This window comes from Hetaerina americana, unplaced genomic scaffold (assembly GCF_022747635.1).
Source record: "Hetaerina americana unplaced genomic scaffold, ioHetAmer1.1.p SCAF_85, whole genome shotgun sequence".
Taxonomy (NCBI): Eukaryota; Metazoa; Arthropoda; class Insecta; order Odonata; family Calopterygidae; genus Hetaerina; species Hetaerina americana.
Window position 1 is genome coordinate 1,569,353 of NW_027287483.1, and position 26,698 is coordinate 1,596,050.

The 26,698-nt window shown below is 35.9% G+C and overlaps 1 protein-coding gene and 1 long non-coding RNA gene across 2 annotated transcripts; one reads left to right on the forward strand and one right to left on the reverse strand.

Moving 5' to 3' along the window:
* The first annotated feature begins 83 nt into the window (after positions 1-83).
* On the forward strand, positions 84-789 carry LOC139698411 (uncharacterized). Its single transcript, XR_011702919.1, has 3 exons — positions 84-507; positions 586-659; positions 751-789. It is a non-coding gene; the product is annotated as an uncharacterized lncRNA (long non-coding RNA).
* A 2,808-nt stretch (positions 790-3,597) lies between these two features.
* Nmdmc (NAD-dependent methylenetetrahydrofolate dehydrogenase) lies at positions 3,598-25,152 on the reverse strand. Its single transcript, XM_071597287.1, has 8 exons — positions 24,854-25,152; positions 20,023-20,207; positions 19,823-19,932; positions 19,548-19,713; positions 12,355-12,447; positions 12,150-12,257; positions 10,325-10,450; positions 3,598-7,606 (listed from the first exon to the last, which is right to left on the reverse strand). The coding sequence occupies exons 1-8, from the start codon at positions 24,952-24,954 to the stop codon at positions 7,485-7,487; spliced, it is 1,011 nt and encodes a 336-aa protein (XP_071453388.1). The 5' UTR covers positions 24,955-25,152; the 3' UTR covers positions 3,598-7,484.
* Between the last annotated feature and the right edge of the window lie 1,546 nt (positions 25,153-26,698).

The window sequence follows — 26,698 nt, forward strand, 5'->3', positions numbered from 1 at the left end:
TGACGGGGACCCTCCGCACTAAATGTGACAAATGAAATATGATTTGACATTCTACTAGACAAAAGTTTGTAAATATAAACGATATCAAGGGAGCAGAATACGCTTAATCGAGAGTCATTTGTAAATCTCATAAAAAATTTGTTAGTACGACTGACTGGTCTCCTCTTAAGCTCTGTTCCACTAAACTAGAGAAAAGCCTACAATTTCAGAGTTGCAAGTTAATGGCATTATTCCTAATAACTCCCGGCCAGGAGTTAACAGGTGATAAATGAGCGAAAAGGATAGCGCAAAACCAGCGATTAGATAATGTGCAAGCCCAAACCGAGGAAAGATATATAGAGTAGAAGTGTTATCATTACTGTCATGAGCAGACAGGAATGTGTCACTGAGAAATTGAAGAAATACCTACGTACGACCATTTTATGCAATTGAAATTTAGTGGTAACGTTGATTTTCATTTACACCAAAGCTCAAAAGTTCTACTCGGAAAAATGGCAACACCTCAAGGTATGTCATGTAGAATAGGCGATATGGTATTGATATTCTTCTGAAATACATTGTCAAATGAAACACTTGTCATTCTAGGTGATGATATGCTAGAGTCAGAAAATCAGTATAGGATCGAGAGTCTCACTAGCAAAGTATCTAGGCTTAAAACTGTAAGTATGGTTTCTTAATTGTGATTAAACATTATTGAGGGATTTACCCACAATATTTATTTTTTTCAATTATGTGTTGGTGTCAAAAAAGCTTGTAGTTGACATTGAGTCCGAGACGAAAGATCATCATTTGCTGTTAAATGGACTGGGTGCTGATTTTGAAGCCGGACAGTCACTTCTCTCCAACAGTTACAGCAGGTTCAAAAAAGTGATAAATTCGCGCCAAACGAATAGACGAGCTATGTGTTATGTTATAACGGTGCTACTCACGACGTTCTTCTTGCTATATTATGCTGTTAACTTTTTTAAACGGTGATTACTTTGAAAACCTTGTACTTTAGACGAATTGGTAGCACAGCCCTCAATGTCCTGGGGATGTGTTCCATGTCACTCAAACCCAGACTCTGAAGTAAGGCCTGTACTTCATGAATAAAAAGAAATTATGAGTCTTAACTTCACTGTTGGTGTTTCTCTGTTACTACTCTTTTACATGTAACCAACCATGCCATGATTTTTGTTAACTATATTTGATAATTTAATTACTAATTACGCCATTTGTACTACATTTGTACATTACTAATTGGTTACGCCATTTGATCCGCAACTATCAAACTTCATTCTTGTGTTAAATACCATCTATTTTTGACCCATTTACTTAAACACTTTCAGCGCTCTTAATGTGCTGTACAATTGTAGTTAAATATTTATTTGAGCTTAAGGAAAGGTTAGATGGCGAAGGGAACAGCTGTGGGTGGCTTCCCCAAGAATATGAGCGGTGGTTTAGGGATGGCAGGGAAGGGGTATGTAACCCAAGTGGGTAGGGAGATTGAAAGATGTTTTTGTTTGCATGTTAATGGTAAAGAATATTCCAATGCAGCAATTTGAGCAACACTTATAAAAATATCTTTTATTCCCACTCCTCTCTTTAATTGCTCTGCCCCACACTTCATTAATCCTCTCTTCTCCAAACCCCAGATACCTAAATATGATCTCTGGTATTAAACTACTTTTACAATAATTGTCCTCTACCCCGTGGAAATTGAATAAGTGTTTCATTTGGTTATGATGCATAATTTTATCTTTGAACTAAGTGACATCTGAGAACATCAATCTTATCTCGGACTATAAGATGTTTTTCTATATTTACCAAATTAAGAAGTGTCTGTCATTTTTATCATCACGAGTGCCAATGCCTTTTGAATGTTGAATGAATATGTAAATATCTGAATGTATTTTTTCGGAGTTAATAATAAACACTATTAAAATTTTAACATTCTTTCATTTTGAGACTGCTATGAAATAGATTTGATTACAATATAAATACATCCCTCCGATGGACTATAACCTTGATGTGGAAGAGCTTCTGCGTTTCGATGACCCGTAGACCTGTGCTGATGGTAGTAATAATAATTACTCCTGGTAGGGTCACCCATGCCAGATGAAAGGTAGACCGTGCAGTGTCTGTTATTCAGTGAGGCAGTTGTAAAGGCGTGTGGTGGTCATTGAGTGATGGTGTCATGTTGAAAACACTATTGAGGAAAGAGATAGAAAACCACCTGAATTACTAATCCTAAGATTTTTATGATGGACAGTATAGAGAAACTTGAGTCCTGTCAACTGAGGACTTGGCCCAATTGTAATGCCTGGAAGTGGAAGAGGCAAGGCTTCCATGGTCGTCATCTCACGAAATCCCTGGAAACATTACCTATAAAACGAAGGAAATAGGAAATTTGTCATATTAACCTAAACTTGATTATTTCCTGCATGAACATCAATTCTATACTGTGGATGAATTCGTTTCTCTTTCGTTAAATAATTTTGTTCTTGGGTACACTTTTACTGCTCCTGTTTGATGTTTTCTTTTTTATTTGTGACTACCATTTGCATTCAAACTCCAATAGCATTTGTTTTGTGCCTATATGGAATATCTACCATCAATGTGACATACATATCTCAAGCATGCCTTTTAGGAAGTGAGAAACATCAATCAATGAAAGCAGGAAGGATGCGTATGGAGATGAAGAGGGGCTTTTTGTAGATAAGGATGTTGGATAGTATTTTCCTAGGAAAGGCAAGATATTTGGCCATCCAAAAGCTACCTTAACCAGTAGATTTCTTATAATAATAATACATGTATAATTCTTGAGGATGTTGTCAAAGAGTACAATGATATAACATAATGTAGAGGAAGAAATGTACAACAGTATGTTTAAAATATAATAACTTCGAAGTCCAGCTCGAAACATTCGTAAAGTACTGTGGTTTGGTGCACAACCATTTTTCAATTACATTTTTGAGCCTTATCTGCTTACCGAGTAGGTGTTGCTTGATATCTTTTTGAATTATTCTATTGACATGTTGTCAGTTTGATAGTTGGGCCTAGCCTATACCAGTTTATGTCAAGATTGTATTTTGATCCAAGTGATTTGAGTGAAATGATGAATAATTGGGAATAGATTGAGGTTTTGTTTAATATGCATGAGGCTGCGAAGTGCCCCAACCAACTGTTATGTACCTTAAATCCAATTGGTAAACTGGATGACAAACACTTAAGAGGTATATGTTATTGATTGAACATAAACATTACTTAAAATAAATGAAACAGTTTCTGGCGTCACTTGGTGGAAATTCTTCATATTGAAATTAAATTTAAAATACTTCGCCTTTCCACATAAACCACTTTTATTACTACCTAGGTTTCGTTATGGTATAACCTTGATTTGACCTGATGATGTTATACCATAACGAAACCTAGGTAGTAATAAAAGTGGTTTATGTGGAAAGGTGAAGTATTTTAAATTTAATTTCAACTACGTAAAATATATAAGGATCAATGCATACGATAACTGGGATATAATTAGCTGAAAATAAATAACTCTTCAATTACTAACCTAAAGAAACTATTTCCATAAATCCTATTGCTTGCAGTGTCCACCTTCATGATTTGTACAAAAGTAATTTATTACCTGTTAACTGGTAACAATGATAACTCCTTTAACTCAAATAATACCTACCTGAAAAATTTTCCCTTTACAGTTATCTTTCAATGAAACAATAATTTCAAGCAATTTCTTATTTATTAAACACAACTTTCTGACATATTACTAAAGCATTTAATTTCCTTTTTCCAAAACTTAACCACCAAATCAATTAAAACTGATCTAAACTATCTGCAAAGGCACACACCACCCTCGGCAATGATAATTCTATTGTTGGACTTATTCACTAAACCTGCTAAGAGAGACAACAATATCACAGCACTTATCAAGCATTATTTCTTGTCATTTTACCTGCTTTTTAGCTAGCATTCCCCTAATCATTTTCCAGTCCTTTGAATAACATATGCCTCACACCAAAATGAAATACAAATATATTTTACACTGTCTTTGATTGATGTTTTCTGGTTTAACTGTTTGCCACACCAAAAATCCTTTTGGTAATACCATAAAAATTTTTATAAAAATATTATTCCATCAGTTTTCCCAGATCTGTTATTGGCATTGCTGACAGTTTAATAGTGCATTCACAGCTCCTTGCTGCCATATGCCAAAAATGATAAGAGCATTTTCTAAAGAGAACATGAACTTTTACCACCACATACCAGATTACCGTGGTTAAATATTATATTCCTTCACTTAAATTCCTTCCCAAGAATGGCTGTGGGCAGCTTTCTTCCCTTGAATCCATCTATGCCCAACATAAAAAATCTTCATGCCGAAACAAAGAAATAATTTGGTCCAACTATTTTATTCTTTTTGAATTATAGATCTCCAATGCTGAAAGAAGTATGAATTGTGACTGTCAAAACTACTTAGGTAAAACATTGCACTACCTTGACTGGATTGCTCTCTAAGTTTATGAGTAGCTTTTTTCTTACTGTTCTGTCTATATTTACCACAAGAACCTTCATCTCACAGCAAATGGTTGCAGTAGATTTAGGGGAGGCGACCAATAGCTTTTTCATTTACACTTCACAGCAAAGAAATTTTAAGGTAATACTATTATCAGTCCCTCTCTCTAACCTGAAAACCTCCAATTCAAATGCATTTAAGATAACTTGTGGTGGCTATAAATAATATTTTCCTAGAATCATAACATCGTGAAAATGTGATTGAATTACTAATATATTTCTTTGCTTTGGTATGAAGGTTATTTTTGCTAAGCAAAGATGGAATTCAAAGAGAAAAAGTTGCACTTAGCCATTCTTGGGGAGCAATTTAACCAAAGGAATATATAATTTTACCCTGGTAATTTGGTATGTGTGGGTAAAAATTATATTCTCTTTAGAAAATGCTTTAATCATCTTAATCTTGGAGAAAGCAGCAATGAATATATTAATGAAGACTGCAAGTTTCATTGATGCCAGTAACAGATCTGGCCTGAAAAAAGAAAATTTAATTTAATAATGGATTTCCCAACAAATACACCAGAGGCAGGAATGACTTCTATTATGGGAATATAAGAACTAAAGCATTGAAATTAGGACCCAATGAAATGGGCATCAGATTATATAACAAACTACCCAAAAGTGGCAAGGATACAAAGGGTACAGCTGCATTCAGGCATAAATTAAAAAGATATCTACAGCGCAATATGTTCTAATCGGTTGACGAATATCTCAACAATATTCCCAACCAGTAAGTTTATACTTTTAGTTTCTAGCAATGGTCATGGTCTGATTCATGTTAATGATCAATGATTTTTCTGAATTTGATATTGCATGTGCATGTTACAGCCAATGTTCATGGGTTTGTACCAAACATTTATGTCACTATGAGCATCATTTCTTTTATGTATCTTAATTGAGCCTGTGTCTTTGCTCCTCTTTCACGTGCCTTATATCATGTACATACACCACCCACCTGGTATTTTTGTATTGTGACCTCTGGGCAAATAAAAAGTAATAATAATAGTTAATGAGGTTTTCAATAAAAGTGAAAATATATTTAAGCCACTATACCAGGCATCTTAGATGCAATTTGGTTAGGGGAGTTATCAGAGAAGACAGAGGGACTGGTTAGAATATTACCAAAAAGTTTCTTTGTTGTTCAATAAAGGTTCATACCCTAGATACTGATGGTGCAGCAGGTAAAAACACCACTCATAAGCTTCGTGAACAATTTGGACAGAAAGTATGATATTTTACCAAAGTGATGTAACCTGTGACAGTCACAATTCATGCTTTCTACAGAATTGGAGATCTATCATTATTATATATACACAAGAGTGAGACAAGCAAAAATCTTTCAACTTAGCTACAATTTCAAAGGATTGTGCCAAAACCAATTTTTGTTATACATTGTATTTTTATGTCATTCTGCAAGTTATAGGCCACTTATAAAACCATTCCTATTACATGGGAAGGCCCAGAAGTACCCGACCTGACCTATAGATGGCGGTAGTTGCTTGAAAAATCACTGAATTACAAAGCACGCCATCTATAAAGCATATGTTTCAAGTTTGAAGATGCCACATTGTTGAGTATTTGTTTGGCAGCCATCAATAGTGAACATTTTCAATGAATTTGTTAAAATGGAGAAAATTGGTCATCATTATATGATACAATACTTTTATTTGAAAGGCCTCAGCCCAAACAATATAAAAGCTGAACTGGATTCTACTCTGGGTGAGTCTGCTCCTTCGTTTACAACAGTAAAATATTGAGTAGCAGAGTTTAAATGAGGCCGTACAAGGTGTCAAGACGAGCATATCGCATTGATTGACCAAATGAGGTGACGACTCCAGAAACGGTGAAGAAAATCTTCAAAGTGATACTGGATAATCATCAACTGAAAGTGCGCGAGCTAGCTGACATAGTAGGCATTTCAAAAAGTGCAGTACATCGCATATTTACTGAAAATTTGGATATGAGAAAGCTGTGTGCAAGATGGGTGCCACGTTTGCTCACACTCGAGCAAAACCAGTGTCGTGAAGATGTTTCATTTGCGTGTTTAGCAAAGTTTCACAGCAATAAAGCAGAATTTTTGCACCGTTTCATAACCATGGATGAAACATGAGTCTATTACTTCACACCCGAGACAAAAGAACAATCAAAGCAATGGATTCAAATGGGAGAACCGGCTCCAAAGATGGCCAAGACCGTTTCATCTGCAGGCAAGTTCATGGCGTCAGTTTTTTGGGATGATTACCATTGACTTTCTTGAAAAAGGAAAAACTATCAATGGCGAGTGTTATGCGAACTTATTGCAATGTTTGAGCGAAGAAATCAAGCAAAAGCAGTAGACTAAGCATTAGACTAAGAAGAAAATGTTGTTTCATCAAAACAATGCACCAGCTCACACATCCATTATTGCAATGGCCAAAATTCTTAAATTAATGTTTGAATTGCTACCTCATGCACCCTACTTGCCAGATTTAGCCCCCTCAGATTATTTTCTGTTCAGTAACTTGAAAAAGTGGCTCGGTGGTCAAAAATTTTCCAACTGTGATGAAGTGATGTCGGCAGTTATTGGCTATTTTGAGTAGCAAGACGGTTCTTATAATAAAAAGGGAATTGAACTTGTTGAACATCACAGGGAAAAATGCATAGAGCTGAAAGGAGATTATGTTGAAAAATTAATACATTTTTTTCCAAAAGTTTTATTTTTTCTTTGTTGGGTGGGGTACTTCTTGGATTAGCCTCAAACTACGGGAAACAAAATTTGGAGTTAGCACATTGTTTCAAAATTGTCGAGAAGTTAGAAAGTTTTCACTTGATGCACCTTTATGTATATGCAGATTGTTTGATACTTGCTTTGATGTTTGATTCTTCAAACAATCTGCACTTAACATATAATCTATTTTGTAAATAATTGCATATTTAGGTCAATCATCAGAGGAAATAGAATGCTTAGCAGCAATAAAGGTATTCTTCATAAGCATGGCCACTGTTACTGGTCCAACACCACCAGGAACTGGAGTTATATGACCTGCTACCTCCTTGACACCTGTCAAAGAAATGGAATGCGGAAGAAAATTAAAAAATCAAAAAGACATAATCATAACAATGACCAGGGAAGGACATTTTAAAAATTTTTATGAAATTACCATGTCTATATTATAAAAACAAAGAAATAATAGTTAATGTTGATGCCAGCTGAGGAATGTAAATGATCACAAGTCAACATAGTAAAATCTGCATATTGCTAAAATCTGCAAAGGGAATATTTTAGTCACCCATGCCTGATGTATGTTTATATTTTGCCAATTTTTATTTGCATAATTTACAGAGATTTATCTTCAATGTTGTGAGAATATATTATATCCGATTAATTTATTGTCCCCTGTAGTCCTTGGGACGTCATGGAGTCCCAACACCTACTGAAACTAGAATGAGAGGATCCTCTTCCACAAGAGAATCTCTTTAAATGAATTGAATTCATGCCTCAACCACCTGCCCAGTTAAAAATTCATATTCCAAATTGTGTTTTTATCCCAAACTGTACAGAACATGCCTTTGTTTATTTATGCACCATAACAGATGCTAGAATAGGAGTCAACTTTCTGGCAGCAAAGACAGAAGTAGCACCAGAGCACAGTCAGGATTTCTAAAATGGAACAACTAATAGCCTTTCTCTTATCGAAAGCTTTTGGCTCACATCTTGAATCCCTTTGCAGCAGCATTACATATCTTGCACCTTGTTTGGACGGATTCAAAAATTGTTTTGGAGTATTCCTCCACATTCACTGAACATATTTGTTGCTTAAGTGATGTAGAAATATTATTTCAAATTTGAGAATTTGGCAATGTAAAAATCATCCACCTTAACTGGAATTTTAACTAGGATCCCATCATGTCTGACTCAGTTCTATAGCCAGTTAAGTTACTGAGGCATCCTCTCCATTAATAAAGTTAAGATCAATTTTGTTAATTATCAGTTCAGGAAAAACAAGGAGTAAACTAAAACTTCATTCTAACTGTCAAAGGTAGTCTTGGGCATTTGCTAACATTAGTAGTATTATTTGTTCATTCAAAAGGGATTTGGAATTGTTCAGGATGTGACATGAAAAATTAAAGCATTAGAAAAGAGTAGGGAATATTGCACATCAAATTCTAGGAGTGGACACATACTCCCTCAAAATAGAGTGAACTGAATAATTTTATTTATAATAAGCCTGTTATTAGCATAAAAATTCCTAGAGTGAAACACAACACTAATGTAAACAAAATTGGAGTGATAGTGAATAAGCACAAAAGAGTCATTTTGGGGAACTTGACATTTTCCAATATTTGAAGGGGAAATTATTCTCGTTCCTAAATTTCATTCTCAACATTTTAAAACATTCAAGCAAAAGAGTACAACAGCAGCATTGGGAAAAAACATAGTATATGAGTGTTGCAACAATAAGTAATGCCAATCCTCAGGAAGTAAGGCTGTAACCCTTTAAAATTGGGGACGATATACAATTAATAACAATACTACAGTGCCCCAATGGATTTATTTTCTGGAATAAAATGAGCATCTACTCATTGGCAGCTGGTGTTATTATCCTACAGAACTTATTTTAGTGGCTCACCACAGGGAAGGGAACCCAGAAAGAGCCCATTCCACAAATTATTCATTTTTTCCTTTCATACATACTTGACCAGTCATTGACATGGAAAATTGGATGTTTACTAAAATTGTACCACCAAATTCCATTGATATTACCTTAGACTTTCACATGTGAAATAGTCATTTCCATCATGACATTACATAATATTTATTTTACAGTTAAAATTTCAAATACATGTAAATTTTCAATTTTCACAGTTGGGCCTCAGGAAAAATTTCATGAATAACTGTGTGAAATGGTATTGTAATCCAACACAGTTTCATATACCATGCTGATATCTTCTATAATAAGATAATGAGAAGATTAGAATATCATTTTTTGACATTTAACACCATACTACCTGACAAGAGACAAATCATCAACATCCTCCTGTGAATGTTTAACACCAAATCATGACATATTTGGAACCAGTATCAAAAAATTATGAAAAGTAATTCTTTTTGGCACTAAACACTAACTTTCCAAGAATTCAGTTAAGTAAGTACATAGTGCCTTTTCTGATGTATAGTTTGAGAAATGAAGAAGATCCACTAGCTCCCCCACAAACTTCAATTATTCTCATGCTTGTAGCTATTAAGGGAGAAGACTGAAAACTATGGTCATGTGCTGCATTAGGGATAGGAGGGTCATTCTTAAGGGGCACGAGATTCAAGGAATGGAGGAAGGGCGAAGAGATACCTAAAAATGACATAAGCCTACTCATTACAAAGGGCACCAAGGAGTCCACAATTGAATGTCCTATCTGATGGATGACATATTCCACTGGAAGTGGTCTTCACATAGCACCTCGAGTAAGGATCAGGATACAGCGGGAAAATTTCATGCAACTGGATTTTGAACCCTTGGGGTAGGAATCAAGTACATTAGCCACTGCACCACAATGATCTCCTCAATTACTCATGTTAGAAAGTCTTACATTGGGCTTATCTAACTGGTTTTTTTAAACATTAAAATGGAATTCAGTACAGCAAACTTTGTCTTGAATTTTCAAGTTGAAAGGTACCTTAAAGGCACACCTTATAAATTAATACAATTAATTAAAAAAATATCAATACAATTCATTTAAAAATGAATGGATTAAAATATGCTGTTTGTCTTTCCTCACATACCATCAAAATCCACATCTCCAACAAGGATTGACTGCCCATTCTTTGGATCCAATTTCCTGGTGATGCCAACGTCAATCACACATGCACCTGGCTTCACCATGTCAGGTTTTATTAAGTTCGGAACCCCTGAAGCAAATGTATAGTAAAAGTTAAAATGCATTCACCTCCACCAACTGTCTTGGAACCTGTAACAGCTCTATTTGTCATCACAGTCATTTACTATCATAAATATCATTTTTTCATATGAAATCCATAAGAGTACTCATTCTCTTACCAGGATTCAAACCTATCTACTAGGCAGACCTATGGAGCAATCTACCAATAATTTGAAAAGTTCTCCTTTGATGAGGGTAAGTAAACACGTTGTTTTAGCCTAGCCACACTTTATTAGCCTTTTGTTGGTTTCTTTCTAATCTTATACAGGGTTCGTCCGGAAAATAAGTGTACTGAGCTCAGGAAAAAAAATTTATTACACTTTTACATATCTTAAGCTAATATTCCTCAAAATAGGACCCTTGTGAGTCGATACACTTGTTCCAGCGGCGTTCCCATTCCTGGAACGCTCCCGCGAAGGCATCATCGGGAACCTCTCGAAGACTCGTCATCGACCTCTTCTCTGCCCTCCACGAACATCTTGTGCCACCGAAAGATCATGTTTCTGGACATGGCTGACTCCCCGTAAGCCTGGTTAATCATACCGACAGTTTCGGTAGACGATTTCCCAAGCTTTACCGCAAATTTGATGGAATAACGCTGCTTCGGCATCGCGTTCCGTGGCGTGGGTCGAGCGTGGAGGTTCGCGTTAACAGAGCTCCTCACTACACCACAGCTCAGAGCCGACTGCCTTTTTCAGCGTCGCTTGCTAACATACCCCCCTCCAATCGCAGCCCGTCAGAGCGGTGCTGGGCGCGCCCGGAGCGGCGCGCCCAGCCCAGGAGTCAGTACACTTATTTTCCGGACGAACCCTGTATGTCTTTCCTTACTAGATAAGTAGGTGGTGATCTGGGCAGAGGTTGAATTATATTTTTTCATTACTCACTCAATGAAACTTAAAAGGCTGCAATCATAAAGGCACCATGTTAAAAAATTGACTATGATGATAAAAATATTTACAAAAATAAGTATTTTCGGTGGGTTTCTTTATTTTAAATTAATTGAACATTTAAATTTTGCCTTATCTTACAGACTGTTCTTTTTCTCAATTAAAACAGGCAAGATGTTTTTCTTCATGGTGCCATTTCAGGCCCCAGAAATAAGCACATGATTTTAACCTATACATACGTGCTTTAGTTCATGGATTCCATTCTATTATTTTTGCAAATAGGTTTCTTGCAATGGGCCATTTGTGTGTTTATTTGATGTAACCAAAAGGAATATTTTCTATGGAGTTTTTCATTCTACAAGACTCCATATTTTTATCTCTACTTATGATATTGTTTGAATTGCAATTTTCATTTTTATGCTGCATTGGTGTGATGTTCATGTCAGCTACTATTACCACTTTGGGTTCCTAACTTTCCATCATGATTATTACAAAAGTGTTGACTTTTTACACTGCCTTCCAGTTTAAATCAATGTCTATAAAAAATACAACCTCGCCTTATCTGGTCAAGAATAGTTAATTATATTATTTTTCAGTTTGCCTTAGCTCTAAGAGAGATGCATTAGACATCCATAAGATGAGAGAATGATTTATCTACTATATTGGTACCATAAATCCTTGGGCAACATAAATAGACTGATTGATCTACTGAAAGAAAAACACTTCCCCAATCATTAGAATATTGCAGTAAACTTAAATATGTAAAATTAGTATTTGACTTGCCTGCAGCAGTTATGACAATATCTGCACTCTTGGTGAGCAACGCTAGTAAAGATGGGGGCGTATATCGGTGACATATAGTAGTTGTGGCATCCATGGCTGATGTTTCGCCTAGAAAATAAAACATTTTCAAACAAATCATTGTTATTTTATGAAAGGGAAACACCTAAGGTATAGCAGGAGGATTGGGTTAACAGGTTTATCTTACCCATTCCATCAGCATGCAGTAGTACAGCTATAGGCAGGCCAACATTTTTAGATCTTCCGCATACCACAGCATGCTTACCAAATGTGTCAATTCCTAAAGGAGAAATTATAAAAACAGCTTGAAAATTATTTTGATTATCTCCAAGTTAGATGTTAATCAGATTTTAATGAAACATATCCCACATTCTCCATGAATTTTGGGTTAGGCAAATGACCCTTCAATGGCAAAGATTGACTGAATGAAACAGATATAGGAAGGTTATCATTACTGAAGTGATGAACTGATACCACAGTAAAACATAGAAAGATAAGGAAACATTTAATATCAATGGTATGTTAAAAAAGTAAAAAATGGTCAAATTTGGAGGCTGCAGGACAGACACCTTCTAGTCCATCCTAACAATACAGGGGTCACAAGTTTATACTCTCACAAAGCAGAGGTTTTTCTTCACCTCAGGCATTGAGATGAGATTGTTGTCTGCACAGCACTTGGTAATGACAGACATAGAAATCTCCACATTTGGATTGGCTGATGTGATTTGAAAAAATTAAAAAAAGAAGATGGGGCTCTTTCTTTTCTAGTGATTCAATACATTTTGTAATCATTTTTTCAATCAATAAGTAAAAGACATTATGAGAAACTCAAATCCGAGGGGAAAAATTCATGACATTCCAATTGTGGGTCACACGGTTGTATAAAATTATAACAAATTGTGGGTTTTCCGCATGACATGATAGGTTGTTCTCAGGCATGATAGCCTGTCATATGATACGGCTCTGACTGGAAAAGGGATTTTCAAACTAGCCACATGTCCCGCACAGATGATCCAAGAAGTGGAAGACCATCACTCACAGATGATGCTGCCAGAGTGAAGAAAGTGGAAGGCTTTATCCTATTAGAACAAAGAGCAAGCATCCAAATGATCAAGAATGAGACTGATCTTAGTTATGCCAGTGAGTGGAAAATTATTCATGAACAGCTGCACATGTCAAAGGTGTCTGCACACCAGATTCTACAACTATTGATTCCTTTTCAGAAGCAAACACGGCACAACCTGTCAAGGGAGATGTGGACTCTTTTGTAGCAAGATGAAGAGGATTTTTCCGGTCACCCGATAAGGATGGATAACCTTGAATCAATATGATCTAAGGACCAATTAGATGAGCAAGGAGAGGAAGCACAGAGATTCACCTCCCCCCCAAGAAGGGTAAGGTGCAGAAATCTGCAGGGAAGGTCATGCTGTCTATTTTTTGGGACTGCCGTGTAACCATCATAGCGGACTACCTGGAGAAGGGTCAGACCACCACTGAGGCCTATTACTGCACACTGCTGAACAACGTGCATGATGCTCTGAAAAAGAAACGGTGTGATTTGATCACCAAAGACATCTACCTTCTTAGTGACAATGCACCTACTCACTCATCTCAAAGTTTGGTTGAGGAATCAAAGTGATGTGGCTTTGAAATTTTGCCACATCTGCCCTATTCTCCTGATCTTGCCCCAAGCGATTTTTTCTTTTATCCAGAACTCAAAAATCATGGTGGGGTCAAAGATTTGACACCAAAAATGATGTCATTTCAGTGATGGAACAATGGTTTTCAATGCAATCTGCATTGTATCTGAGTGTGAGTTTTCCAATAATTTTGCAATCTGAGTTTTACAATAATGGCCTTCGAAAGGACGAAAAATACTGGAAGAAATTCATAACTCTGGATGGTGACTATGAAGAGAGGTATTCATAATAAAAAAATAAAAATTGTTTCTATTTTGATTATTTTTTTTGGCAATAATTAAAACATTGTGATACCCCTTGTATATATGAAAAGATAAGGAAAATATTCTGGTGGAAAAAAAAGATCGCAGGAGCAAGATGCATTTAATCCAGACAAAGGAAGATACTAATATGAGGTAAGGTAAGGATGGAAAGAATACATATATTCATGAAGTGATTTAAATGGAGAGATACAACAGCAAACATATAATGGAGGAAGAAGAATTTGTTCCCATAGAAGAGAATGTTTTCTACATATATATGTACTTGAAAGCGAACTGGAAAAAGCTTTTAAAGAAATGGAAACTATGAATGGCAACAATGGTGAAGTTGTGTAACATCATCCATTATATAGGATTGCAACCAATGGACTTCCATTCCATTCAATAGTACCTTCAATAAAAAGAAATATTCCAGTACATTACAGCTTGATCTATCATTCAGCCACATACTTCTGAGAGTAAGAGGCAGTATTGAAAAATAACTTAAAGTTTACTCACTCTTGTTGGAGGTAAATAGCACAAATTGTTTCCCGACACTGTAGCATATTCACATGCAATACATTCCGTGGACATTGTGAAAATCATCATTTTGGTTTTCACAAGTGCTGTTTTCACTGCATTTATAAGAGACAGGGTAAGGTATTTAACTAATAAACAAAGCAGTAGTAGTACTGCTAAAAGACCTGACCTTGCCAATTCAGACTGGAGTAAAAAAAGAATACACAAAAACAAAATTTTCAATAGGCAGCAGAAATTTTATCTGATTCAGGAGGATCCTCTTGGCCCTCTTTAAAACCTATTGGTTTAGGTACTAAATTGCAAAAACATAACATTCCCATCAGGCTTGTTGCTTTATTCATCTCACACCCTCTTACATGCCGGCCAAAAATTAAACACATTGTCAAATTATACATTTCTCAAATATATATTCAGCAAAGAAATTTCTTTGAGCTGGCCAAGAAACTCCAAAAAAATATCAGTCCCAACTAATACTGAAATAAAGCTTCCTGCCATTAAAAATCTATTCAAATGCATACCAGTAAGTAGGTATTATGAATATCTGAATAAATCTTTAATGCTATCCACATAGAAACCTCAGTCACTAAAGAAATTCACCAGCTCCTGGATTTAAAAATTTAAAAAAAATATTTCCAGTTTAAAGTAGATTTTAACAACTTACAAATGAACATAGGGTGGGGCTGCCCATTTCCTTCCTGACTGAATTTTCTTGACATCTCTTCAACTCAAATAACAACCTTAAAAGGTATGTGTATAGTTACTTCCAGTATGTAGGGGATATTATTTCTGTTTGAACTGGAAATGAAAGTCAACTAAACCTATTCCTGAATCTTCTACATGCACAGAATTCTTATATTTCTTTTACTAGGAAGTAATACTTTAAGTAATAATTGAATTCCTGGACCAGTGCAATGTCAACATTCAGCAACTAACACAAGTTTTCCATCAACCATAAATCATCATACACAGACAATGTGATACTCTTGGATTATTCCTATTACCACTCCCAAAACCATGCGGCCATTGAATGATTTATCAGCTGACCAGCATCCCCCTCTGCATTAAAAATTTCATTTATGAGCTGAAAACCATCAAAATCATTACCTCTGAAAATGGCTAAAAAAGTGAGCTGATACTCTGAAAAAATAAAGTAAAAAGCCATAAAAAGTCTACATGCCCTCACTACAACTCAGTCGATGGCCTCTAAATGGTGTGAACTAACCTTCATAACAAAACCCTGGATCTCCCCCAGCTCCTACTTCTGCTTTACCTCCTCGTTAGCCCCCAGCTAAGAAAATTCCTTCTATCCACCCCTTGTTCCTTTCCCCATGCTCCCCTAGGCTCTTATCTTCAGGTACTTGGTTTTAATTAGGAGACTCATCCAACTTCCCTGCCTTTCATTCTCTCTCTGTGGACCAAGGACTATGCAAATGGTTATTTTCACCAAATATATTGAAAATGAATATGCTGCAGTGTAGTAAAAGGAATTGTGCCAGGTACCTCCAATAAGAGTGGGGAAACCACAAAATTACCTCCATAATGTGGATATCCATAAATTCTACAAAGCTGTACATGATGCTATCAAGTTTATTTTATTAGACAGTAAGTTAAAGGAAATTTTTAAAACATTCTGGGTGAAGAACAGTAAAGTTTCAGAAGAGAAAGAGGAACAAGGGAAGCGATAGTCAACATTTAGTCAAAAAGCTGAATGATTTAAAGAAATGAAGTCCCCAGAGTATTTTCAAAATGAATCTAGTATCATTGAGGAACTACAGCATCAGGTTGCTGGTTTGAGACTGGGGAATTGGTTTCAGAAGTATGATAAGGCCCTCTTGCGGTCCCTCAGCCATATTCTCACCCAGAGCCCTCATGGCTTCATCCTTAGAACTCCCCTTGAATGGGAAACAAACAAACTAGCCATGAAAATGGTCCACTGGCATTGCTTAGCATGCAATTCCATCTACAATTCTTCGTCCAATGTTCAAGTATGCCAGACAAGAGTATTGAGGTTTAAAATGGACTACTATTTTACATTAAACACACAAAACTATTACACAATGCCCTTTGAGCAGTAAGGTCAATCAACTGTAAGTGGATGCTGATATGATTTCTGAAATAGTCAAATTGGCAATGGAAAAATGATAATGACATTCCTCAGAGACTAAATATTCCCTACATTTTTGCTGCACTTTTCCTCTTGGTAAAAATCCTTACATCACCCATGCTTTTTCTGACTGGGTGGACACTGAATACTTAAGGACTTTATTGATGAAACAAAAAACTGTAATTTGCAATATGAATAAATTGAAATTTCATAATAAAACTCATGAGTAAATAGTTCTACCTCCTTAGGAAATAAAGTGATCCTGATAAAACAGTCATGAAAAATAAATTACTCATTTTAAAATTTCCATATTAAAAATTGTACAAAATGGGTTTTCCCAAATAACAACTGTTACATTTCCTCCTTACATTCATATGGGTTAAATGGAAGAAGGGACCATTTGGTCTCAATTTCGCCCAAATAAAGACCTCTATCTATCTATCTACATTCCTCCTCGTGTTTATGACCCAGTCCATGTACCTCGGATATGTGCAATAGTGAAGTAATATTAGGTGTGACTTCATGGAACTCGCACATCATGCAAAGACGGAAAGAATGCTATTTAACAGAATATTCTTTTCCAGCTCTGTGATCAAAACTATAAACCCTCAAAAGGTCTCACAGTGGGGCGAGAATATTGTCACCCCTACCCGCTGTTATTTGGATGGACAATTTTGAACACAGTTTCCTTATTTTCAATAATCCCCTCGTGAAAAATGTGTTCTGTAATTTTTAAATGGAGTGTAAGGGATGCAATCCATAAACTACCCACTATTATTAAGTATTAATAAAACTCTAAGAATAGTTAGTATAATTTTAAAAAATTATAATTAATTTTGATAAAAATTTTTACCTCTAGAGCTTGTCATTAAAATTTCTCATGAACCTTGATTTATTTAGGGTTTACGATAAATATTCCAGTGGCCATGTTTGACAGAAAAAATGAACACATTCATTATTTGTATGACCTCACCTACCTCCATTATATCTAATTGTGATCTTTGTTTTATATATATATATATATATATATATATATATATATATATATATATATATATACATACATACATATATATATATATATATATATATATATATATATATATATATATATATATATATATATATATATATATATATATATATATATATATATATATATATATATATATATATATATATATATATATATATATATATCACTTTTTGAAAGTCTCACGGACGTGAATAATAATGTATAACACTTAGCACTAGTGGACACAGACAAAAACACAGAAACACACAAAAAAAGAGACTCACTATTTTTCGAATTTTCGGTGGTCGTTGCCACCTTTATCAAGGAAGAGAGGGACTGAACTGAAGGGAATACGAGGGCTGGAACGATGGATGGAAGGGGAAGGTGGGGAGGGAATTCCGAAGGGACGGGTTTGGAGGGGCAGCGTTAGAAGGGTGGGGAAAATGTAGAAGGTGATGGGGGTGGAGGGGGGATGAAAATATAATTAGAGCAGGGTAATTATTGCCTAATATTGATTCCTGGCCAGTTCCAGGACTCCAAAAGCCAGATGAAGGATTGCTCTAGTGTTTTCAGTTTCAGAGGAGGATCAGAGGGTGGGAGGGATGCTATGATGGATGGATGGATGGATGCTATAGTGTATCCATCATAGCATCCCTCCCACCCTCTGATCCTCCTCTGAAACTGAAAACACTAGAGCAATCCTTCATCTGGCTTTTGGAGTCCTGGAACTGGCCAGGAATCAATATTAGGCACTAATTACCCTGCTCTAATTATATTTTCATCCCCCCTCCACCCCCATCACCTTCTACATTTTCCCCACCCTTCTAACGCTGCCCCTCCAAACCCGTCCCTTCGGAATTCCCTCCCCACCTTCCCCTTCCATCCATCGCTCCAGCCCTCGTATTCCCTTCAGTTCAGTCCCTCTCTTCCTTGATAAAGGTGGCAACGACCACCGAAAATTCGAAAAATATTGAGTCTCTTTTTTTGTGTGTTTCTGTGTTTTTGTCTGTGTCCACTAGTGCTAAGTGTTATACATTATACATATATATATATATATATATATATATATATATATATATATATAAGATAGAAGATATATATATATATCTTCATCTTGTATTTGTATTGTATTGGTCATATATGAAAGGTTTGGATTTTTCCAATTTAAATGAAAAGTGATTACTATTAGACGATACAAAACTGTAAAATTGAAATAAATACCCCTGGATTAAAAAGCACATTTTGAGGTGGGCAGAACTACTTTTAAAGACAAAATCAATGGGCACTTTGGCTTCCATGGTTCACTGGTTTTGTTGCAAGTTTTACCCATGATAGCATTAAAAGAAACTTAAATTAAGTTGAGCACCTACCCTTGGAGTTCTTCTACAACACAATGTGTATGTTCATACTGTATCCTTTTACTTAGGCCACCACCACCAAAACCACAGTTATCAACCCAAAGGCCGGTTTGATAGGCGAGGGTAGAGCTCATCTAGTGCTAAGCCCAACCGCATGTGACTCACACATCAGGGTATGGGGGGCCAGTTCCTTACCCTGTGCTGCCAATGGTTTCCCAGGAAGACCTGGTACCCAAAAAATCACTCAGCTTAAGTGAAGTTCAATTTCCAGGGACATCCCCGGGAATTGAACTATGAAATAAGAATTTTAGTGAGACTTTTATGGCTAGCTATTGGTGATCATTGAATTTTCTAAGTAATTAACAAGGAACATGATCTTACATACATTTATGTTTACTGAAAATGCACTGTCATTCACTTTTACCTGTTCTCTTCAGGATTTCTTGAACAGCATGAGGAGTACAGGGAACCATGGACTTCAAGTCAAGGCAAAGTCTTCCAACGTTTACTAAATGAAACCCATCAACATCTTTATTAGGATCAATGGCATTGCAAATAGAGCTTTCTGACATATGCTGAGGAAGCGGAAGCTGAAAATATAGAAAAAGAAATTCTTTTCTGCCTGTCCCGTCCCTAAAGAGCACACATTACATCCAACCATCGTATTCTCCATTGCACTCTCAAAGACAAAACACACACCTGCACCAAGATTCCATCCACACTTTCATCAGAATTCAAAACTTTCACTCGATCTAGTAGCTCCATTTCAGTAATGGAAGATGTATACCGCTCAGTAGTGCTAGTGATCCCTGAAGTTTATTAAAAAATGTTAGTTAAAAGTCCTAAGTAACAATGAAGATTTAGCAGCTCCAAATTATATAGACTCAATGAACACTTACCAACACTTTTAGCTGCTTTCATTTTATTCCTAACATATATTTCACTGGCTGGATTTTCTCCAACTAGTACAGCTACTAGAGTTGGTCTCCTGTGACCCTGGCTCACCCACTCCTCTAATTCAATTCTAATCTCTCGAAGTATATCCTTGGCGATTTTTCTGCCATCAATGATCTTTGCTATCATTCTAATAAATACATAAGGCATTAAAATTACAATACATGATTTCATCAATGGATTACACTATATTTTAAAACATTAAGAAAATTAATGTAAAATGAGATTGATGAGATCTAATTTTATGAGGGTTCCTAGACTAAAATTTTTCTGTGAACTATTACATGATATTCAATAGCAACATTATCTAATGCAGATCCCTCGGAATCTCTGTACTATTGCTATATTACCTGATATAATTAAGACAGAACAGTTATCAATTGGAAAAATATAAACAATTGGAATGTTTAAAGGACTAATTGAACATGATTAAAAACTCAAGGCAGGGAGAACAAAAATTGTTGCCGAATTATAAAAGTCTTATCTCTTTGTTTCACCTTGATCTCACCAGAAAACTTCATTTTCCCACTTGTCTGCAATCCTATTTATTTATTTAGCCTTAGTCCGTAAACAGCACTTTTTGAACTTTACATCAGACTATTAACCGTGAAAACAATCGAGATGACAACAAACACCCACCCAAGAGGGAATCGAACCCACAACCCTTGGATTGGCAGACGAGGACATTACCCCGCCACCCCCGAGACAGGCAAGCCTTAGTCTAATTCCTACAATCCTTCAGCAAAGAAACACCAATAAAAAGAGACGCTTCAGGCGTGATATGGTGGAATATCATAATTAATTAAAAATTGGCAATTTTCCACAAAATAAAATTAATTAATGCGACTGGTTTCAATGTAGCTACATCATCAACAGGTAACAGTCGATCATCAGTAATGATGTAGTTACATTGCAACCGATCGCATTAGTAAATTTTATTTTGTGGAAAATTGCCAATTTTTAATTAAGAAACACCATTTCCTCATCTGTCACTGTTCAATGTATCTACCATCATCATGGCTTCTGTTGATGCTACATCACTGTGTACCTCTATCCTTCACATACAAGTCCTCTCCTCCCTCCTGCATTTCCTATTTAAATGCCACCCACATACAGACACACAGACAACACTTGTTTCCTTCTAAACTTCTATTTAATATATACCAGGAGTGCTGTCTCCAATTAAAATCATTTCCAAATCAAAAGCTATTCGACGGACAATAAAGTCAGTCCCTCCTTGGCCAAGCTCTACCTCAGTCTCCTTCAGTACCTCTTCCTGGCCAACCACAGCACCTTTTGCCTCTTAGTTAGTTGGTATTTAGGGGAGGCGACTGACAGCTGAGGTCATTTGCTCCATTAGGGATGGACAGGAAAGGATGAAGGGTGGAGAGAAACCCAGCGTTGGCATTAGCCTCCTCTTTACGAAAGGCACCAAGGTGTCCGCAGCTTAATGTCCCATCCAACCGACGGCATACTCACTCAAAGTGCCCTCCACAAAGCACCTCGAGTAGGTATTGAGATACCACTGAAAAATATTCAACACCCCTCGGATTTGAACCCGTGCCCTCTGGGTGGGAAGCCAGTATGATAGCCACCGCACCATCTCGATCCCCCTTTTGTCTCTTCTACCTCTACTGTCGCTTACTCTCACCGACCACATTTTTAGCATCGAGATTATTCTTTCCAACCGTAAACTTAACATTTCAGCCTTTCAAATACCTAGCCCCATCTACTTGCTATTTCCTTATCTGCCACCAGTCAGTCTCTCTGCTATCATCATAGTTACAGTTGAGGTTGCATCACTGTGTACCTCCATCTCTGACACATACTCTTTGCATCTAAGGTTTAGCAAATGTAAACACCTTAATTCTATAAAAAAATTTCTTTATAATCCCTATGTCTTTCTCATTCATCACTGCTACCCAGACCTCCTCTCAAATAAATATATCATTAGATACTTATAAAAACATACTCTCAATAACAAACATTATAATCTCTAGATCTGAGCCATCTATTTCACTGAGATAAAACTTCAAAACCATCCTATTCAACATCAAAACTTGCCCATTTTCCTTTCAGTCCATTCAAACATATTGCCAGCCCGTCAGACATAATCAAAGCTGCCAGATCACACTCCAAATCCCTCTTAGCTCCTAAAATACAACAAACTCATTGCCATTACTCAAAATGCAAAACATTCCACATTCTCACAATGCATTCTCTTCCCCAAAAACATCCCCTCGAATCACTCCATCTCCTTCAAGACCCTCCTCTAATACCAGTCACTTCCTCTGCAAACACGGCCCTGCCAGTGTGTACCATGCATATTATATACCTTTCATGCAATTCCCTGGTGATGTATGCTCTATCAAGAAAAGCCTGACTTAAGGCAACAAAAAGAATGTTACTCCCTCTAACTAATTTTTCCCGCATGACTACAGTAGAATGGACAACCATCACACTTCATGTAATCCCTCCTTCTCATGTCAGTTCCAATTTGTACATCCTTGCTTGATAACATTGTTTACATCTACTACTATTTTAAATCCATTTCTCCACTCCTTTAACTCCCACAGTAGTTAAAATGGAGATTAATCTTGTAGATGGCTATTTAAGGCTATCAAAACCTTTAGAACCAAGCCCAAAACACAGAATTCTTAAATCCCATCCCTCCCCTTAAGTAAGCTTCCCATCCCTGCTTGTCAATCCTCAAGTAGCATTTCTTCACCCTTTCACTGAATAAGATAGAAGGGCAACCAAGTTCTTAAAAAATAGAGTGAGTGCAGTGTTTGTTTCTTGGTTTGCGTCATACCTGTAGAATGGTACACACACACAGGTATGTCATCAACTATACCTATTTGATACATCCATTTTAATTAAAACACCTAATGATGACCCATTAGCATAATTAAAAAATTGAAACCAATTTAAAGATGAACCTAATGGTGGGATTCACAAAGCACAGATGGTACCTAATATTAGGGGAAGAAGCTATTATTGTATTCAACATAAAAGTTTAGCATATAACTATTCTCCACATTCTATAATATTAATATAACTACTTTGAAATTCCAGATCTGAAATTCGTGTAACTGGATAAATAAATTACTTCCGTGGTGATCTACTAAAACTATCATGTATGTTTCTCAGCACATATCATGAGGTTATGGGAAAGATATCAATGAAAAACTAACAGGAAAGAACTACTGCTGATTTCATGCAGGAGCACTAGGCCAGAGAACATTTCGAGGATAAAAAGGGTGATTCCCACAAGAGCAAAGATCAAAAGGAGCTATAAATTCATTGCTTTTAACAATGGATAGTTATCAAAAGTCAGGAGAAGTAAGCATCTGAGGCCTGGTTGCAGAGGAAGAAATTTTTGACTAAATTCCATATGGTTACACCAAAGGAGGCTAGGGTTGAATCAGACTAATCCAGTTTTCAGCAAGATTTCCAGACATTTGCACAGAGATTCATAAGGGCTAGGAATCCACATATGAACTGCTCATGGTGACATCTATTCACAGGCAAAAATATCAATGAAGCAGGGGTGAACGACGCTTTATTTAGAAAATACGTGAAAAATGTTATTGAAAAGAAAATGTAGATTACAAATCGGAAAAGAAATATTTTTATTTGAGACCTCGGGAAAAGAATATAATGGATTGAGTTAAGAGAATTATATCTCAGATTTATTAACATGGTAGTAGAGTAAAATATGAAATTTGGCAAAATAATTTAATGAATAAAAAAGAACAATATCTGCTGCAGTGCCAGATAAAAAGTGGAAGGACAAGAGTTAAGTTTTAAAATGCATTTTTCCTTTTTTCTTACTCCACTGCCTTTCAAAAAGTATGCATATCCTAAATCGACCGAAAATAAATTCTCTCGGTAAAGAGTTCCAGCACTGAAGTATGATTGGTTCCGTCCACTTTTCTGTCTGAAAAAGAGACTTTTGAAAGAAAATTGATGGCGAACAGATGTAGTAGATTAATACCGTTGGGCCGTCTTGCTTATCTTAAATTTTGTTCAGAGTTAAGTTGATTGATAACAATCTTTACGGCTTTCTGGAACATTTTGTATCATTAATATATTCCACGCACATTACCGCAAGTTCATTTCCCCTAATTTCCACATGCTTCGGACACCCTTATAGCAAAGGCGAATGAATATTTCTGTACAAGATGTAAACAAGGGTTTTCTTTGAGGGATAGCTTTAGTCTGTTTATACGAGCATGACTCCTCAGAAAAACATTAGTTTGTACGGTAAATTAATTGCGAGAATTTAAATTATCACAACAATGCATTAAAATAGGCAACTACAACTCGGGAAATATAAATATCCTGTACAAACCGTACAAAACGATAATATTCATATGATTTGCACAATAAATATGTTGTCTTTAAAAAGTAGTGGAAATGAATTGAGGTCATAATTTAGCATACATTGGTAAGCATCGGTTAAATTGAATAAGCACAATATATAAGCGAAACAAAAATTATAAAAATTTGTTATCATTATCAAATTGGTCAACTCAATCGCCAAAGGTATCAAGAGGTACCGCACTAAAAAAAATAATAATAATAATAATTTCAAATATTTAAACCAAAGAAATTTTAATGAAGTTTCCCAATATTTCGACTACCGAAGGACATAATTATTCTTGGGCTTTATCTGCATGTTCATTGTTGTGAGAAAGGTAGAGCGATCAACAGACTGATTATTAGCACGGAGAAAAAATACTATATATAATATTTTCGCGAAACAATATATACCTGTTATTTGTAGTTTGAAAAAATCTTCGTTCATTGCTTTCAAACGGAAGTAGTAATCTGTTTGCAGCAACAAAGAGCTTTTTAAAAGCAGATATGGACATTGTTTATAGAATGTGTACACGAAGCACTACATTAAGTTTTCAACATTTTTTATGACATTCAGATAGGCCCTTTAGGCCCGTGGCACAGGCCCACAAGGGGCCAACTCAATATCAGACACCATGCAACGTCTCGCGTCCAAATACGCTAGTCCCCAACGATATTTCCCAAATGGTGGAAATTCGAAATGTGAACCCCTACGGTTTCCCATGGATACGTATAAGCATGGCAACATATTGACGAGGTAATTTCTGGCTCCTCTATAATTGAAAAGGTAAACTACATCGACACACTTCCGGTTTGTGTCCCGCCGTCGCCATTTCAATTTCAAACGACGAAACGGAATTGCAAACGACGAACGGCTGCAGTAGTTATTAAGAGGGCGCCAAACATCTGAGGTCATTTGCGCCATAAGTGATAGGGAGGAATATTGACAATGGTAGGATATTCAAGAAACAGGAAACGGCGGAAAGATACCCAAACCTGACATTAACCCACGCATAACAAAGGGTACCAGGTGGTCCACAATTTAACGTACCATCCGCTGTGCGGTAAGCTCCACTTGAAGTTCTCTATACAAAGCAACTCAAATGAGTATCAGGATATCACTGAAAAATTCATGTAAACCGGAATTTGAACCCGGACTCTTGGGTAGAAATCAAGAACATTAGCAATGGCACCATCATGATCCCCGCAATTACTCATGTTAAAAAATATTATTTAAGTAGTGGTCAATAAAGGCAACAAGACGCCTTGAGTCCCCAAGTTGAAAGGTAACTCCTACATCACAAGGATACCTTGCTCATATGATATTAGCTCAAATATTGGTTTACACTCTCATATTTTACTTAACTTTAAGAAGAAATTTATAAAAATAATATGCTATGCTAGATATACATAAATAGCATGGGTATTCCTCATTGGAGGTATTACTATCAGAGCTACCAGCATTTTTACAAAGCAGATTCAGTTCAAGGTAAAGGTAAGTCCAGGAATGAAGTTGGAGTGTGTGCTTCATGAATTATTGTAGGGAGAAAGCTTTCAAGATAACCAGAAAAAAGTTTTATAATGAGCAGCACCTAGGAAAAACATAATAATTGCCGTAAGTACACATAATACCATAGACAAGCAAGTAATAGATACAATACATCATGGAATAAAATAATTAAATTGCAGTTTCCTGAAGACATATGCTTATTCATACAATAATTTTGTTGTATATTTGAATATCAGGCATGTATTTGCACAAAATATTTATAAAAATGCATTCAGTATGCATAAATGTAAGTATTTATTTTGCCTAGATTTTTTTTTCACTTTCACAGCTAATTAATGTGGGATAGAAATAATTAACTAAGTAAGAGTAATTGATATCATTAGTTTATTATCATCACAAATACGTCTAAAGGATTGTGTCAATTGGCTAAACTACAGAGCATATAATTTGGTATTCCCAAGAATGGATAAGTTATTATGATCTTGAATATCAAACGTGGAATTTCTGATTTTACACTGATGTCATTGCATAAAAGGAGAAACTAGAGGCTCTAGTATAATTTAAAGTAAACAATTAGGGATATTGGAGCTGCAAAATCTTCATGGCTAATTTGTTCAATAAAAGCTTTACTACTAAAATGGAGATGTGGTCAGTCATCGCATTAATTATATGCGATTTTGATAAGCTCATTAGTAACATTTATGAGGGAGAAATCAGACCAGAAAACTTCGTAGGTTTAGTATTGAGAC